At 35.4% G+C, this 18,021-nt stretch overlaps 1 protein-coding gene across 8 annotated transcripts in view; it reads right to left on the minus strand.

Moving 5' to 3' along the window:
* Positions 1-18,021, minus strand: part of KTN1 (kinectin 1) — a 99,407-nt gene that overhangs the window by 30,455 nt on the left and 50,931 nt on the right. For 6 of the 8 annotated variants that reach the window (XM_015566496.1, XM_015566498.1, XM_006767681.2 and 3 more), the window contains 13 exons: positions 17,455-17,489; positions 15,822-15,912; positions 15,073-15,141; positions 13,901-13,938; positions 13,170-13,260; positions 12,954-13,022; positions 11,601-11,638; positions 10,859-10,949; positions 10,715-10,783; positions 9,833-9,870; positions 5,397-5,487; positions 2,633-2,701; positions 1,571-1,608 (listed from right to left, as the gene is read on the minus strand). In XM_015566496.1, the coding sequence (XP_015421982.1) occupies positions 1,571-1,608; positions 2,633-2,701; positions 5,397-5,487; positions 9,833-9,870; positions 10,715-10,783; positions 10,859-10,949; positions 11,601-11,638; positions 12,954-13,022; positions 13,170-13,260; positions 13,901-13,938; positions 15,073-15,141; positions 15,822-15,912; positions 17,455-17,489 (827 nt within the window). The remainder of the gene's footprint in view (positions 1-1,570; positions 1,609-2,632; positions 2,702-5,396; positions 5,488-9,832; positions 9,871-10,714; positions 10,784-10,858; positions 10,950-11,600; positions 11,639-12,953; positions 13,023-13,169; positions 13,261-13,900; positions 13,939-15,072; positions 15,142-15,821; positions 15,913-17,454; positions 17,490-18,021) is intronic. The other 2 variants (XM_006767682.2, XM_015566495.1) reach the window with 1 other exon arrangement.

Below are 18,021 nucleotides of genomic sequence, written 5' to 3' on the forward strand. Positions count from 1 at the left end.
TTATTTGGGTGACAAAGTTAAAAGAGCCATCAGGCAGCAGGTTCCACAACCATCAAATCTCACAGAACTGGACAGTGCTATTCATCAGGCAGGTGTCAGATTCCTCGCATCACCTTCAACATCTCGTGGAGTCAATGCCAAGAAGAATCGCTGCAGTATTAAAGGTAAAAGGTGGCCCAACGAAGTACTGATGGAGTGGTCATAGTAATCTGTAAATATATCCCACATTCAAAGGCTGTTAAATCACATTGTTTACTCATATCTTCAGAAAAAAATAACTTCTGTCGTGGTAAACAACCTGCTTCCCTATTTATAAAGGTCTGGCCCTCTAGCAAATTCAACGCGAAATTATAGCTAATTTGCCTACAAACATCAGGTGGTCATAATAATCTGGCCACTCAGTGTATTTTCAGAAGAACGAAACTGATGTAGAAGCACTCTCTTAAATATTACTTTTTTCTAGAAGATAATAAAATCAGTTGTGAGTTTCTTAAAATGGCTAACCCACAATAAAAGTATGCAGTTAATGTAAGGTAGGTGTTCCCTTGTAATTTCTCTAACAGTCTCGAGGTTTCTGTTATTCTGGTTCTATCTAATGAGTTAGTGGAAAGCAATGGCAAAGACTCACAATTCAATTCTGTTATAGTGGACAGCAGCTTGAGCAGAAATTTAAATTATAAATAGCTCTTCCCTAAAAATAGAGCTCTTTATAAGGATTTGGCAAACTAGGGCTCTGGGTGTGACCCCACAGTCTGTTTTTGTATAGTCCTCAAGCCAAGAGCTAATTTTGTTTTTAAAGAATTGTTTAAAAAAACATATATATGTATGTAGATACATATATTTATAGATTTATATTTATTTAGATTACTTATATCACCTAATTACTAATGTGTTTGACATTAAATGTTTTGAAATATACCAACTTATCCAAAAAGAGAAAAGTACAGTGGAGCCTTGACTTACGAGTTTAATTCGTTCCGAGACCGAGCTCGTTAAGGAGCTCATTAACTCAAATTACTTTTTCAACTCAATGCAAAAAAATGGCTGAGAGACAGCTGGTATCTCAAAAAACTCATTAGTCGGGACACTCGTAAGTCAAGGCCCCACGGTACAGGTCAAGAATTTTAAAAAATTGTTTCAGTTTTAAAAAGTCTCTTTAGAAGACAGCAACCATACAGATTATAAAGGTTTGTTTGTTTTTAATGCATAAGCTAAACCAAATTTTCATCATTCAATTCCACAGTGATAGAGTAAGTGACAAAATTTAAGTTAAATAAGTAAAGCCTTCAAAGTATAGTTTATTTTATTGGATTTTTTCGGAATGACTAAAAAAAATAAATAAAAATTTCCCTCAACAAAATGTTCAAAGAAATCCAAATACTATGAAAAGGTACATTAGCTTATTAGCCAAAGGCACAGCTAAACTCTACTGATCTGCAGTTCAAATAATCCAAAAAGAACTGTAAAAATTTGGTGACCATTTGCAATGATAGTAAATTGCTTGTTTTAGAACTATTTAACACATAAAAAGTTACCACTTCCCAAATTAAAAATCAAAATTATTACTTACACTTTTAATAGTTCTTCATGCGGAGGAAAAGAAGATGCCTATTAAAAAGAGTTAAATGTTATTTCAAAACACAGCTTTCCAGAAGATTTTAAAAAATTAACTCTTTCCAGACATCAATTTAAACAACACCAAAGGTAAACATGTCATACATTCTATATGTCACCAAGTAATTTTAGTAAAAACATATACAAATTTGTAAAATGTACTAAGCCCTAAATAGAATCTTCATTGTCACTACATGTTTAAACTCTTCATTTAAGAATTTATCAATTTCCTACAAGGTGCAAAAGCACTGAGCTAATACCTTTAAATTTTCATACTGTGTATTTTCCTATATGACGACACTAAGTTCCCAAAGTCAAAAAAATACCATAAATGAAGTCAAAATAAAAATAAGGAAGAGTTAACTTGAATGTACCAAAAAGTTCATTTTACATAATATGTAAAGGTTTATAGCCCTTCACATATGATATTTATTCCTTGATGATTCCAATATCTCAAATTAAACTACTATAAGCTTGTCAGCAATCTAGTTTATCCATATACATTCATAAATTAAAGAATATTTTGTTAACATCTTTTTAAAATTTTAACCAAGCAGAATTATATCTCGAAAAAGTTATTTAAATAGTGGTAAACTATTACTTACCATAATATTACACATTTCTTAGTTTCGCTCCAATTATTGACATTTCATTTGGGGTTAAGGGGTAGTAGGGTGTACACACATGTTAAAAGTGACCTCATAGGATTTTAAACTGAGTTGCTAAAAAAGGTATTCTAGAGGATGTGAAAATACGCACAGCGATACATAACAGATCTGGAATACACATTATTTATGTATACACTGTACTTTATAAATTATAGATTTTATCTTGGATACGGCATAGCAAACTGCTTTGTTTTTTCAGTAAATTTGATAAAACACTTATAAATAAAAACAACACATACTTTATTCTCAATGAAAAGGCAAAATGCTAAGAATTTTATTTATCCAGACCATCATGGGTTATATAATTTTTCACCACATAAATAAATGGCAAGCCATCTCATAGTACCTACCTGTTGGTAGTTCTGTTGCTTCAGCTGTTCAATTTGAGATTTAAACAAATTGTTCTCATCTTGTACCTCCTATTTAAACAAAAATTAAACATTAATACCTGGACAGAGAGTTTGATTTTTATTTTGAAACCAGGAAAATTCTAAAATAGTAATAATTTTAAAGGGGCATGATAAGTCCTAATTATAAAATGAGAATAATTATATTATTTTGTACTAGTCTAAAAGTGAGTATGTCTCAATGAAGAAAATAGGATCCAGAAACAGAGCCAAATACCTATAAGAATTTAGTATAGGGTAACATTTTAAACCAATAGGACAAATTCTAGTGATATTTTGGCTAGCTGTTATTTTGTCACGAGGGGCTGTCCCACATACTGTAGGATACTTAGCTTTATCCATGGTCCCCATCCACTAGGTACAGGCCTCCACCAGCTGTGGCAAACAAAAATGTCTCCATATATTGCTAAATGTCCCCTGAGGGGCAGAACTACTACACTAAAATAATCATCATGGATTATTTAATAATGTGGCTAGCCTTCTTTTTTTTAAGTTGAAATGTTATTCTCATAACTTACTCAAAAAGAGTACATATGAATAAAACATCTCAACAAAAAATATAATCATAAATGTATTAAAAGAAACACGTAAACATATTTTTATGATCATAATATGAGATACCTTTCATCCCAAGATTTAAAACTAAAAAAATTACTTATACTAAAGTACATAAAAGTTTTAAATTTCCAAAAGAGAGGAAAAAACACAAAAGAAAAACTTAGAATAAATCACCTCACATATGACAAGACTAATTTCCCTTATATGTTGAAAGGGATAAGTTAGTAAGAAAAAGTTAACCTGGAGAAAAAATGTGGGAAAAATTAAAGGCCAATTCATATACAAAGGAAGAGTGCTTAACTTCTCTCACAATCAAATGCAAATTAAAACAATCTGACCATCTACCAAGGACCATACCAAATGTCTTCATCTTTGTCACTGTTGGAGAGGATGAAAAGAAAACGGCCCTCAGTTGGTAGAAAGGTAGATGAGTAAAAATACTTTTGAAGGATGATTTAATATTATTAAACAAATTTAAAATTAATCTACTTGGGAGGAAGAAGGAAACTGACAAAACCAACCATTGGAGTATGAAATGTGAACAATAGTAGTCAGAGACAATGCAGGAATCTAAAATTTGCTATCACTTCAAATGAATGTTTTGTAAGTACTTTCAATATTAACTACATGAAGGTGAGGATACACTGATTTTCTATTTTAACTATCACTTTCAAAAAGGAGAAAAACAACTCTGCATAATCCTTTGATCCCAAATTTCACTTCTAGAAATTTTAGGTACAGCTATACTAACAAAAGTACTAAAAATGTGCGTGCAAGAATATTCACTGTTGAATTGCTGTAACAAGAAACTGTAAATGATCTAGGTATCCATAAACTAGGATGATACAATTATATAGTAAAATTAGGGGCCCAGTGCACTGGGGGGGAGGGGAGAGAGGCCCCTCAGCCCAACCTGCACCCTCTCCAATCTGGTAGCCCTCTCCAATCAGGGAGTTTCTGTCTGTCTTTGCAATCATATGAACGAATTGCCTGAGACACCCAACCCAGTTTCAATTGTTGCTCACAGAATAATAGAGGCTTTTTTTTTCTTTGCTTCATTGGTGGAGATTTCCTGAAGTTTTAGGATATCTTCCCTTTAATGTTTCCTAGACACTCTGATTTTACTTATGTCTCTCATCTTTGCTTTCCCTCCATCCCCCACTGCAACAGTAACTTGCTCCAGGCACACTTTGTTCTAGTGCAGTGGTTCTCAACCTTCTGGCCCTTTAAATACAGTTCCTCATGTAGCGACCCAACCATAAAATTATTTTCTTTGCTACTTCATAACTGTAATGTTGCTACTGTTATGAATCGTAATGTAAATATCTGATATGCAGGATGGTTTTAGGCGACCCCTGTGAAAGGGTCATTCGACTGCCAAAGGGGTCACGACCCACAGGTTGAGAACCGCTGCTCTAGTGTCTAGGAGATCCATATGCCACCAGAACTACGATTCCCAGCATTCCTGGTACTCCCTGCACTCTGGGCTTCCGTTTCCGGTCCTGGGGCTGCCATCAGAACTACTATATTCCCAGAATTCCTGGTGCTCCCTGCGCTGCAAGCAACCGAGAGAGCCATGGTCCCCCAAGCCTCTGACTCTTCTGCTCTGCTCTCTGCCCAGCAACCAAGGGAGCCACATCCCCCCAAGGAAGTGACTGAGGGAGCGACTGAGGGAGCCACGTTCCCCAAAAGCTGCCAGCTGTCTCACTTCTGCTCTCCGCCCGATGCCTGTGTATGCAAATTAGCCCACCATCTTTGTTGGATTAATTTGCATATTTACCCTGATTGGCTGGTGAGCATAGCAAAGGGATGGTCAATTTACATGTTTCTCTTTTATTATATAGGATACCATGAAGTCATTGAAAATCAAAGACAGAAAAGTGCTTATGTGAAAAGATCTCAAAAACATTATTAAATGGGGATGGTGAGTAAATACAAAAGTATGTATGGTTAAATATGGAAGACAGTTAAGTATACATACATATGTATGGCATGTTCTCAAAAGATATACAAACGAATAAAGTCATCTTTGAGGAATGATACCCAGTAGCTGTGGGAGAAAGAGTTATTCTGTATTCTGTTTTCTTCTGTAGTAGTTAAAATTGTATTAAAAACATATAAATAATTCATACAATAATTAAACATTCACCTGTAGCAGCTTTGTTTTGCTAGAAAGATCACTCTCCCTCTCTTTTAGCATACTTTCCACTCTCTTCATTTCATTTTCCTTTTCTTTCAACCTAGAATTTTTACAAACACCTTATATTTAGTTATACACATAAAAAAGGATAAGCAGACTCCAATACCATCTGTAAGATAAAAAAGATAGCAGAAACAATGCCTATCAGCTTTCTTCCCATATTACACCAACTTATAAATTTTTTTAAAAGATAATTATTTCCAGAATTATTCAACTTAAAGTCAAGTACTTCCTAACACAGTTTATTTCATATTTAACAGTTCTTAAGGAAATATGGCTTTCTCTAGGAGAAAAATCTAAAAGAAAAGTCATAATTAGTTGACCCTAAAATTCCCAACCCTTTGTACTGAAGATATGCTACATATAATTTTATCTGGCTCTCCCTAATCCAACACAGAGATGTCTTACTATGGCAGGATAGTAAGAAACTAGGAAAATTCCTGGACAAGTGGAATGGGGAAACTGAGACAAGAAAATTAAACAAGGCCAAGAATTTGGGCAGCTTGTAGCCAGCTTGTGAATGGCAAGACCTTATCTTCCCAACCAAGGAAACTTGAGAGCAAATGGTTTATACTTCTCCTCCCTAACCAGAGAATACATAGCTTAAATCACACTGGGTTGTAAAAATACAGAACAAAGACCCAATTAATGCAATTTGTGCCAGCTAAACTCAAGGACAAATATCATTTGGGGGATATTAGGGCAGGAAAGAGGGGAGAGGGTTATCTCAAACATTCTGAAATAAGCTACAACAATGCAGAAGAAGATTTTGAAACCTAGTTTGCTACTGAAGATATCCAGCAGAATTTAGGAACCTATAGGGGAAAGGGTATAAAACCCCTGAACCCCGACCAGGCATGTGATCAGACTAGCTGAGTTGCCTACTTATGCTTTATGCCAAGTGTATACTTAATAAATTCACTTGCTTTGTTTCAAAGCTGCTGTCTGTCATTGTTCTTCAAATCTTACTTGCAAGATTAACAAGAGCCAAAGAGGGGAGAGCCCCCACCCTGTAACTCAAGGGGGCTGTCAGTAACATTACTATATATAGCCCAAGTGAATTCCAACTGTCTTTGTCATCCTAAATACAGATCTCCCCAGCATAATGTTTAACACCATTAGCCATTTTAGCCATTTTAGTATTCCCAGTACCAAAGGCACATAATAGGCTCTCAAATATTTGCTGAGTTGAAAGTTATTTTTCTCCCACCTTAATCTAGAATTCCAACATGTTTATAGGTCTATTTTAAAGATGGCAAAGAGAATACTCAGAGAGTGAGATTAAAAACTGAAAAGAATAGCAAATATTAAATACATAGTATTAAGTGAAAGAAGCCAATCTGAAAAGGCTAGACACTATATACTTAATTATATGACATTTCCGGAAAAGGCAAAATTATGGAGACAGTAAAAAGATCAGTGGTTGCCAAGGATTGGGGGATGAGTGGTGGGGAGGGAGGGAGATATAGGTGGAGCACAGGAGATTTTTAGGAAGGCAAAACTATTTTTTTTAAATATATTTTATTAATTTTTTACAGAGAGGAAGAGAGAGGGATAGTTAGAAACATCGATGAGAGAGAAACACTGATCAGCTGCTTCCTGCACACCTCCTACCAAGGCACATGCTATTGACCAGAATCAAACCTGGGGCTTTTCAGTCTGCAGGCTGACGTTCTATCCACTGAACCAAACCAGTTAGGGCTATTTTTTATGATACTGTAATGATGGATACATGTTGTTATACATTCCTCAAAACCCATACATACAAAGAATGAAACCTAATGGAAACTATGAACTTTAGCTAATAACAATATAACAATATCAGTTCTTCAACTGTAACAAATGTACCACACTAATACAAGATATAAATATTAAGAGGTATGGGGGAGGGGAAAATATTGGAAGTCTCTACTTTAATCTCAATATTTTATGTACTACAAATGAGCAATCCTAATGCCAGGAATAGAGACATCTCCTTTGTCTTCCTGAGGACAATCCTATATAATAAATGGCTAATATTAAAATCGACCGAATGGCAGAACGACTGGTTGCTATGACACACACTGACCACCAGGGGGCAGAGACTCAATGCAGGAGCTGTCCCTTGGTGGTCAGTGCGCTCCCACAGGGGGAGCGCTGCTCAGCCAGAAGCCCTCACAGCTGGCGAGCGCAGCGGCAGGAGTCTCTCCCACCTCCACAGCAGTGCTATGGATGTCCAATGGGGAGTGGGCCTAAGCCGGCAGTTGGACATCCCCCCAGGGCTCCCAGACTGCCAGAGGGCACAGGCCAGGCTGAGGGACACCCCCCCCCCCCCCCCCCCCCCCCCCCCCCCCCCCCCCCCCCCCCCCCCCCCCCCCCCCCCCCCCCCCCCCCCCCCCCCCCCCCCCCCCCCCCCCCCCCCCCCACACACACACACACCAGTGCACGGATTTTGTGCACTGGGCCTCTAGTGACCTAATAAATATCCTCAATATCTTACTTTTAAAGACAGATTATTAGGCCACTTCTTAAACATCAATAAAGACTGATGACATCACATCAAAGCAAAACCTCTTAAATGGAATTCTATAGGGCAGTGGTCAGCAAACTCATTAGTCAACAGAGCCAAATATCAACAGTACTTCTTTAAAATAGACTCGCCCAGGCCAAAAACCGACTTTTGCGCATGGGCCACAAAGTTTCAATCACACTGTACGTGCGCGCCCACATGGTATTTTGTGGAAGAGCCACACTCAAGGGGCCAAAGAGTCGCATGTGGCTCGCGTGCCACAGTTTGCCGACGACAGCTATAGGGGACCAAAAAGATAAAAGTCCAGGTACCTTTCTCACCACTGTAAACTGATTTAGTTTAAGAAAACAGACTTTATAGGATAAAAATTTTTATAAGAAACAGATTCAATATTTTTTCTAGTCTGCACAGCATACTGATGACAACAGACACCATTTTCCCCAATAAGCAAGTCATTTTTATAGAAAGAGTCAATATTTATTATCAAGTTATGATTATAATCTGGTTAATTAAAACATTATTCTTTCAAATACTAAAATAATCTTAATTTGAAATAATTTCTACCTCTCTTTACAAGAATTGCAACAACAAGCTTAACCCCAGTCAATACTAAGCAGAGAGAGTATTTCAGAAAATGAGTCTGAAGGGCTGGGGAAGGATAAAGTCCCCAGGTGTCTGAAAATACTTAAAGGGCCATATTTATTTGTTTTTTATTTATTCATTTATTTATTTGTTTTTAATTTTATTTTATTGTTGGTAGTATTACAGATGACTCCCACTTGGCTGGATCCCAGCAGCAAGCTAACCTACCGGTTGGAGCATCTGTCCCCAGGTGGTCAGTGCATGTCATAACGAGCAGCCTTAGCATACATTAGCATATTACACTTTGATTGGTTGAACGGACGACCGACACTCAACATATTAGGCTTTTATTGTATAGATGTTTTTTGGTTAACCTCTTCCTATCCCTTCCCCCTCCCTCCACTTCCACTCCTACCCCCCAAGGTCTGTTATTTTGTTCCTTGCATCCATACCTCTAGACCAGTGATGGCGAACCTTTTGAGCTCAGCGTGTCAGCATTTTGAAAAACCCTAACTTAACTCTGGTGCCGTGTCACATATAGAAATTTTTTGATATTTGCAACCATAGTAAAACAAAGATTTATATTTTTGATATTTGTTTTATATATTTAAATGCCATTTAGCAAAGAAAAATCAACCAAAAAAATGAGTTCACGTGTGACCTCTGACACGCGTGTCATAGGTTCGCCATCACTGCTCTAGACCTATTTTGTTCATCAATTTATTTTGTTCATTAGATTCCACGTAAGAGTGAGATTGTGATATTTGTCTTTCTCGAACTGGCTTATTATTTCACTTAGTATAATACTCCCTAGGTCCCTCCATGGTGCTGTCGTAAAGGGTAAGATATCCTTCTTCTTCTTCACAGCCATATAGTATTTCCTGATGTTAAATGTGCCACAGCTTTTTTATCCACTCATATACTGATGGGCACTTGAGCTACTTCCAGATCCTAGCCATTGTAAATAATGCTGCTATGGATATAGGGGTATATTTCCAGAAGTGGAATCGCTGGGTGAAAACAGCAGATCCATTTTTAATGTTATGAGGAACCTTCATACTATTTTCCACAGTGGCTGCACCAACCTGCATTCCCACCAGCACTGTACAAGAGTTCCCTCTTCTAAAAGGCCCATGTTTCATTATACCAAACAGAGACTTTGCTTATTTGCCTCTGGACTACAATTCCTATTTAACCAGAAAGTTAATGATTTAAAAGAAACTCATAATATTCAAGCACATTCTGAAAAATAATGAGAACTTTCTCTTTAAATGTTAGCTAAAAATATACTTACACAGTCTCAAGTTCTTCATGCCGTGAGGCAGAACATGCCTAAGAAACAGATTCACATTTTCAATTCTAACATCAAAAAGATCAGGCACTATAACATATATATATATGTAAAATACCTCACCAATAAAATAAAAACATAATTATATGTGGTAAATTTAAAAGACAGAATGAATTTTAAATTTTCCCCTTAGAGTTTGCTTTTATTTTTTTAATTAAGAGATTTTTAAAGTAATTTTAAGTTTACAGAATAATTTATTAAAAATTACAAAGTTCTAACTTAATTTGTAATATTCATTTCTTTAAAAGATTAGAGTCAATTCAACACAGACACTTAAGGATGAGCTTAAGAGTTTACCTGAAAATTTAAGGATAGAAATTCCTTTTAGGCTTAGGTTGATAAACGGTAATATACTTGACAGGGTTAAAAGTTAACTTATTTTATCAACAATAAAACTGTGGCACAATAATAATTTTTGTTTAAAGATTAAAAACACATCTTTATTAATCAATACTGAATTAAATAAATAGCATTCTGATTCCAAATCACTAATATTAAAAGCCTACCAATTTTTTAAATACTAAATTTATTGGGGTGACATTCGTTAATAAGGTTACAGAGGTTTTGATTGTATAGTTCTATGATATATCATCTGTAACTGCACTGTGTGCCCACCACCCAAAGTCAAATCTTCTTCCGTCACCATATTTTTAACTCCTTTTACCCTTTATGATCCCCTTCCCTCTGATAACCATACTGTTGTTGTCTGTGTCTATGAGTTTTACAATAATTTTTAAGCAAAGAAATTCAGAGAACAGATTACCTTCTTTGCTTTCTAATACAGTCATTTTTATGTAATATTCTGGTTATCTGCTTATACTATACCTCTTTCAAGGTATGTTGTGCTATCTCCTGAACATGAGCTTTTAAAGATTCATTTTCTTCTTGAAGATCCTGAAAAAGAATAGGTATGAACTGAACTGATATTCAAGTATAAAAAGGATGTTTTCTTTGTCTTTATCTTCTCACCTGTAACCATTTCCCGCTATTGGCTAGGTCTTTCTCCTTCTCTTCTAAAACAGTCTTCAAGGTATTCATCTGTTCCTCCTTTCTTTTTAATCTGACAGTAAGTTAAGAAGAACTATCAATGGAAATGTTACAAGACTACACAAAGCAAAAATAATGAAGGCTGGGAAAGATATATTTTATATTTATAGCCCAAGCTAATTTAAATAAATTAAAAGTTAAACATGCAAGATTTTGGAGATATCATATTAAAAAACATAGGATGAATAAATCAAATTAAAAAGCATAGGATGATCAAATCCATCTATCACTGAAGATCCAGATATTGACTAAACTAGGATAGTTGTAGTCCCACTCCATATCATGCTCTTTAAGTCAATACCAGCAAATTTAGACAGCTTATTACAACTGGTTTGGTTTTGAAATATACAGCCAGTTTCACATTGGCTATGAAAATGGGCAAAGAGGATCATCTCAATTTAAGGTCATATTCAGGTTATAAATCAAAAAAAATACAACTTTCCACTATATCCCTACTCCCCTAAAAAATAAATAAATAAATAGATAGATAGATAAAAACCTATAGGTTAAATTCTAATAAAAACTTAAGACCTTTTGAGGTATAATTTGATATTACGTAAAATATTACTTATAATCAAGTAAAAAGAAGCTACAATTTTTGTTATAACTGTATTTAACTTGCTGAAAAGAAATATGAAAGGGAAATTAAAGAAATGGTACTTACAAGTTCTGAAGCTCCTGAACTTGAGAAGTGATAGACAACTGAAATACAAAGAAAAAAGCACAGAAAAAGCATTCATAATCCTTTCAACTTACCTTATTAAAGCTTTATGATAAACACAGATACATTCTAAATTACAAAAATCCTCGATGAATTATTCATGCCAAAATAAGATGCATTTTGATTTTGTCATCTCTTGATTCCAATGACACAGTAAGAGTAATAACAAATTAAAAATATAAGGTAGGCAGGCAGGTGGTGGCAAAGAATATAGTTATGAATAACTAACTCTAAATAATATAATACTTCTGTAATTGTGAAAATTAGAACATTAAACTATCCACATACCTCCCTACCATATCAGAGCTCTTCTTTCCCAGTCTTCAAGGCCAACTATTCAGTAGCATTCTAGTGTCCTTCTTTAATCTCATTTTCTTATCAGACACAGCACCTTTTATCCCCTATAGCCCCTTCAGAGCTTGGCTTAGACATCAATTCCTCAGGAGGAAACTTTCCTGATCTCTCAACCTGTATTTAGAGGAGTTTTATCTTCCATCATACCCCATTTCCTTCAACAGATTATCTTCAATCACTAACATACTCCCCTGACAAGTAGGAGGAACTCAAAAAATATTGTTGAATCAATCTATTGGAATCTCTTCCATGCAGCCTCACCATTTTTTCAATGAAGCCTTATTGGATTAAATTCAACAAAACCCATCTATTTCCAGTAACCATTCTTATCTCTGAAATATGAAATCTGTACTTTGTTCTAAAGCAATGGTTCTCAACCTGTGGGTCGCGACCCCTTTGGGAGTCGAGCAACCCTTTCACAGGGGTCGCCTGAGACCATCGCAAAATACATATATAATTACATATTGTTTTTGTGATTAATCACTATGCTTTAATTATGTTCAATTTGTAACAATGAAATTGGGGGTCACCACAACATGAAGAACTGTATTAAAGGGTCACGGCATTAGGAAGGTTGAGAACCACTGTTCTAAAGGCAAAGGTTGAGCAATACGTATTCTATAACAAAACATTACAGTCCACGCAGTTAAGAAAAAAATTAAAAAAAGGTTTACCAAGTCTTTCGTGTATTAAGTTGGAAAACTAAAATGAAACATTAATATAGAAAACTTTCTAAAAAGGAATCTTTAACAGTTCAAAGACTCATTGATTAAATATCAAGAATGCTTTCTCAAATCAGGCAAAAAAATAAAAAGCACATTACCCAATATACTTACATCACATGACTAAAAGATTTTTTCCAAGTAACAAGAAGAAAACCAAGTAGCTTAGAAATACACATACACTAACAAATCTGTCATGCTATGGCTCTGGGATTTTTACCTGTTGAGCCTTTTCAAGCTGGATATTTCCTATTTCTTCTTTTAGAGCCTCTATTTCCTGTTTCAAATCCTTGACAATGACAAAACAGACAAGATTGGACAATGGAAACACAGAAATTGACATAAAATGCAATGTACAGACAAACACATGAAATTACGTGGTATTCACTAAAGTTGATAAACAAATAGACAAGCACAGTTTTCTCACTCCCAATACCTGAACAGTTTTCTCCTTATTAGCAACTTTGAGAAGTTCAGCTTCCAGAAGCTCTTCCACAGACTTGATCTTTCCATCTTTTTCATGAATTCTTAAAGAAATGGAGTATTAAATTTGAATAGAAACCATCACCAACTAAGAACAGCACCAAATCATGAATAAGCTCACCAAATGAACTCTCCCATTTTAAGTAAAATAGCAACGTATCAGACAGAAGGGGAAATAATACTTAAAGCTCTTTCTAAATGAGAAATAATCAGTAACTATCAAGTCGCTGAAGCCTATGCACATAGGAGAAGCTGGTGACATGATTCAGAAGTACACAGAGAATGTGAGGTGTGCCCTGAAGAATAGCACAGAGAATCAAGTTCCTCTCAATAATATGGGCTCTTAGGGCTGCAAAAGCTGTGATAGAACTTATACACAATTGTGACTTCAAACTTTATAGACATCTCAGAAAGGAGACAAGCAAGGAACTTATCTCCCCATCTAATAAAACCTATTCTTTAACAGTTCCTACCACAGAAACAGAAAATTAACAATGCATTGCTGTAAGTTAAAAAAAATAAATGGAAACAATTATGGAAATACATTTTTTAACCATCACGTTGTACCAGGGAAATCACAGGTTATCCAATCAATGAAAAATTCGAGAGTGAAAGTTAAACCAATATACATCGCTAAACAAATGGACTAAAAGAGGAAGACCAGTTTAATATGTCACCACTTACACTTTCTTAAGTTCTTCAACTAGAGATGCAAAAGAAACCTGGAAACAAGAAGGCATCCTTGTTAGAAATTTGCTCAAAATACAAATGGATTAGAAATAGAAAAGTATGTTATCCTTAAATTTTCCTCTATACCAAAATCCAAATAGGAAAAGGAAACCCAAGAATTAATTTTTACTAGCTTTCAACATCATAATTATGTAAATGAAAAGCACTTTGAAAGTAAACAGCTTTAAGGCTACTTATGGTTAAGTATAGTCCAAAAGAAAAATCAACACATAAATGTTAAAATTATTTAAATAATTCTAACCAACTAAAGAGAAAATACAACTTAAAAAATTAAGGGGGAGACATATGTAATACTCTTTGTAATACTTTAAGCAATTAAAAAAAAAAATTACCTAAATCAGGTAACCCCTTTTACTATTATTTAGAGCAGGGTTGGGGAACATCTGGCCTGCGGGCCATACAGAGCCCGAGAAATCATTTGGTCTGGCCCTACCAAGGCATTAGGGGTGAGTTAATTAAATGTTTGAACAAATATAGTAGGCTAATTTTTAAGTTGATAATTTTGTATGGCCCTCGAATGATGTTATATATATCCAAATGGCCCTTGTCAGAAAAAAGGTTCCCCACCCATGATTTAGAGCAGTGATAGCGAACCTTTTGAGCTCAGCATGTCAACATTTTGAAAAACCCTAACTTAACTCTGGTGCCGTGTCACATATAGAAATTTTTTGATATTTGCAACCATAGTAAAACAGAGACTTATATTTTTGATATTTATTTTATATATTTTAATGCCATTTAAGAAAGAAAAATCAACCAAAAAAATGAGTTCACGTGTCACCTCTGACCTGCGTGTCATAGGTTCACCATCACTGATTTAGTCTCACTTTCTATTTGTATACTCAACCCTTTTATCCTGTCATAAAAAGCAATGACCTCCTATCTAGAGTACTCTACCTAATACTTGGGATATAGTCAGCATCCAATAAAACTGCTGCCTCTATTACTGATAATCAAGTCACTAATCATTCACAAAAAACCTCAATTGACAAATTCCACTTTGGAGAAGGAAGGAACAAATAACAGAATGGCTCCATTTGAATGTAACAGGCCTGTCCATTGTTTTTAAAAAAAAAAATGGTTGTGGAATCTATTAAATTCCTTACCTGATCATTTTGCTTTGCCTTTAAGTCTTGAACTTCTTTTGTCAAAGATGAGTTTTCTGTTCTTATTGCCTTTTTCAAAGACACATAAGCAGAACATACTTTTATTTTCCGGGGGTAAAATAGCTTGCTTCAAAATAAACTAGCTTCTCATTTTTCTTTAACTGCTTCTTTTTTTCTCTGGAAGACCCAGAAATCTCCCTTCTTTTACATGACTGTCTACAATTCTGTAACTTCTAGAGCTAGCCAAATCAATTTTTAATTCAATTATCCCCACAAGTATTTCTATTTATTTTTACACAATCACACAACCACATAGTATACCACCTGTCACCCTAAACTCAAATACAACTTTTAAGTTATTTCTTCCAGCAACACCACTTATCCTACTTGAGTTCGTTAATGATAATCAAAAAACAGAACTGCAGTCTCTCCTTTCTCTGGCCTCCAATACTACTTCATGAATTTATGAAGTCTGCTATTACCACTGGTTATAATTTGAGCATAGATGGAGGTGAAAAAGCATATTTTACAAACCATAACAATAGTCTACTTCATTAAGGCAGTGAATGCTATAATCAACCATGCATTTTTGTATTTTTAATAAAATCTTAAATTTAATGAAAGAAAATCATAAATGTAATAAAATGTAGTTAATTCATATGTAGTTTAAAAGCTATGGGAAAAATCTTACACAAATTACAGTGGATAACTGTATAACCACAAGGAAAATAAATCTAAAAGTGCTTTACATTCAGTTCCTCTTCTTTAGTGGCCACCTGAATAAGTCCAGTTTCAAGTAATTCTTCCACAGTCTTCAACTTCTCATCTTTTTCTTGAATGCTGAAATTATAATACATATGTATGAACTATTTTTTAAGGTAAATGAATGATATCATTCCTAAGTATTTTACATGGATTACTCATGTCCATTGTTCCTTATAAAAATTTAATTCTAGAAATGTTTCTGAGACTCTTTTATTAATGTCTAAGGGTACTTCTTCTTTACCAGTAAGTAAAATGTATTCAAGTAATGCATGTTTACATGCTAGCCTAAACAAATAAATCACTGCTACGCATGGCACCCACAAACCTACTGTAATCCCAAATCAATCAATAGCATACCACTATCTTCCACTGTGAAATACAAAAAGAATTTTGAGAACCTTAATTAATACAGTTAACTAGTGTCCCGGTGCATGGATTAGTGAACATAGAAAGGAAATTAATTAGAAGAAATATTTTAATAGCACTCTTCACCCTTTCTCTATAATAGAAGTGTCAACCAAATTCACGATCAACAATGACAGATCGAAACACACGCATGCGATTGGCACCAGCGAGAGCTTTATATGTATCACAAGTCAACTTAGCCTTTTACATATACAGAAAAATTTGCTTAATTAGATCTGCTTTCTGATTTAGCTAAACTTTTTCCAGCCCAGTGAAGCACCCCAACTTCTCTTTCAGGTAATTGTCAGCAACACAGCAGTAATTATCAACACAAAGCAGAATATTATTGTAGATCACACAGGGAGAACAAAGGGTAAAATATTTTAACTGCAGCAGTGTTTGACTATATTCTGTACAGTGAGAAAACCTGAAGTCATTTTCAAGGTCCACCATTTCTTACTTCTTTTCAGTCAGGTCAAGTTTTGAAACTTTCTAAATCTCCGTGTTCCAGCTAATGAAAAGAAAATAGGATTCTACCAAATTTCCTATCTACCTACTCCAGGACTTCTGAGGATCAAATGGGATGAGGCACATGAAAACGCTTCACAGACATATGGTTACAGTGTAAAATGTTTGCACCTGGCTATAAAGCAAGTCATGTTACTGGGTTGAAGAAACTCCAAGGAGGCTAGTCACTAGGGAGAGGAAGCCAGGCATTGCTACGTGACATCATTACCCGGCATCAACAGAGTCCATTTCCAGGCTAGGCTGGGCTGTGGGTCACGTTTTGCGCCACGGGGTCTTGGCAGCATTGGCTGCAATTTGGTAGGGTGTCCCTCCGGGGTGGTGGTAGGGCCTGGGTCCCACTTGGGAGAAACCGAGTGTTGATTTGTCGGCACCAGGTCCATGGTGCCATTTATTTAATGTGGTGGCCTAAGTTGCAGTCTGGCCTCCCTCTGCAGGAGGCGACCAGACCGATCAGGGGAAGGCAACACCCCCATCATCCTGCTGCTGCTGCCACTGCTGGCTGCTGTGGCTGCCAGCCCTCCTTGGCCCTCGCAGCTGCTGCAGCTTTGTCCAGAAGGATGTCCGGAAGACGACTGGTCTATCTGATCTAATTAGCATATTACCCTTTTATCAGTATAGATCATTGTTATCTCAAATTTGGTGGAAGTGAGTCATTAAAATATCTAAAGAAAATTGTCAACTCACCATTTTTCCAGTTGTTCCACAACATCTTTATTAGGCTAAAATAAAAATCACCAAAGAGTTTAATTCACCAACTTTGCATGAGATAAAACTTGTTTAAACACTGAAATAGGATTCTATAAAAATTGTTTTAATTACATTCAAAATTTAGTAAGATGCTCCATATTTGAAGATTGCTAATAATTAAATAATTTACAAACACAATACAAAAGAGAAGCAGATACACAAGACAGAAAAACATGAAATATAAAATGTGCTAGTAAAGTGAGTTAGTATGTTATGAATAATTCTTTAATTACTACAAAAGAAAATCTTAAGGATAAGAAGGGAATGTGCCTTAGTTCCTTTTCATCAATTAATTCAGTTCTTCATATATTAAAAAAAAAAAAAATCAAAGGTTCTAAGGCCAGGAAGGAGGCTTTGTTCTTTCTTTTTATAAATGGGTTTTTTTTAAACACTTAAGGTATAACATTCCGCCCTGGCCAGTTTGGCTCAGTGGATAGAGCGTTGGCCTGCAGACTGAAGGGTCCCAGGTTCTATTCCAGCCAAGGGCACATGCCCGGGTCGTGG

Source organism: Myotis davidii, unplaced genomic scaffold (assembly GCF_000327345.1).
Source record: "Myotis davidii unplaced genomic scaffold, ASM32734v1 scaffold281, whole genome shotgun sequence".
Lineage (NCBI taxonomy): Eukaryota > Metazoa > Chordata > Mammalia > Chiroptera > Vespertilionidae > Myotis > Myotis davidii.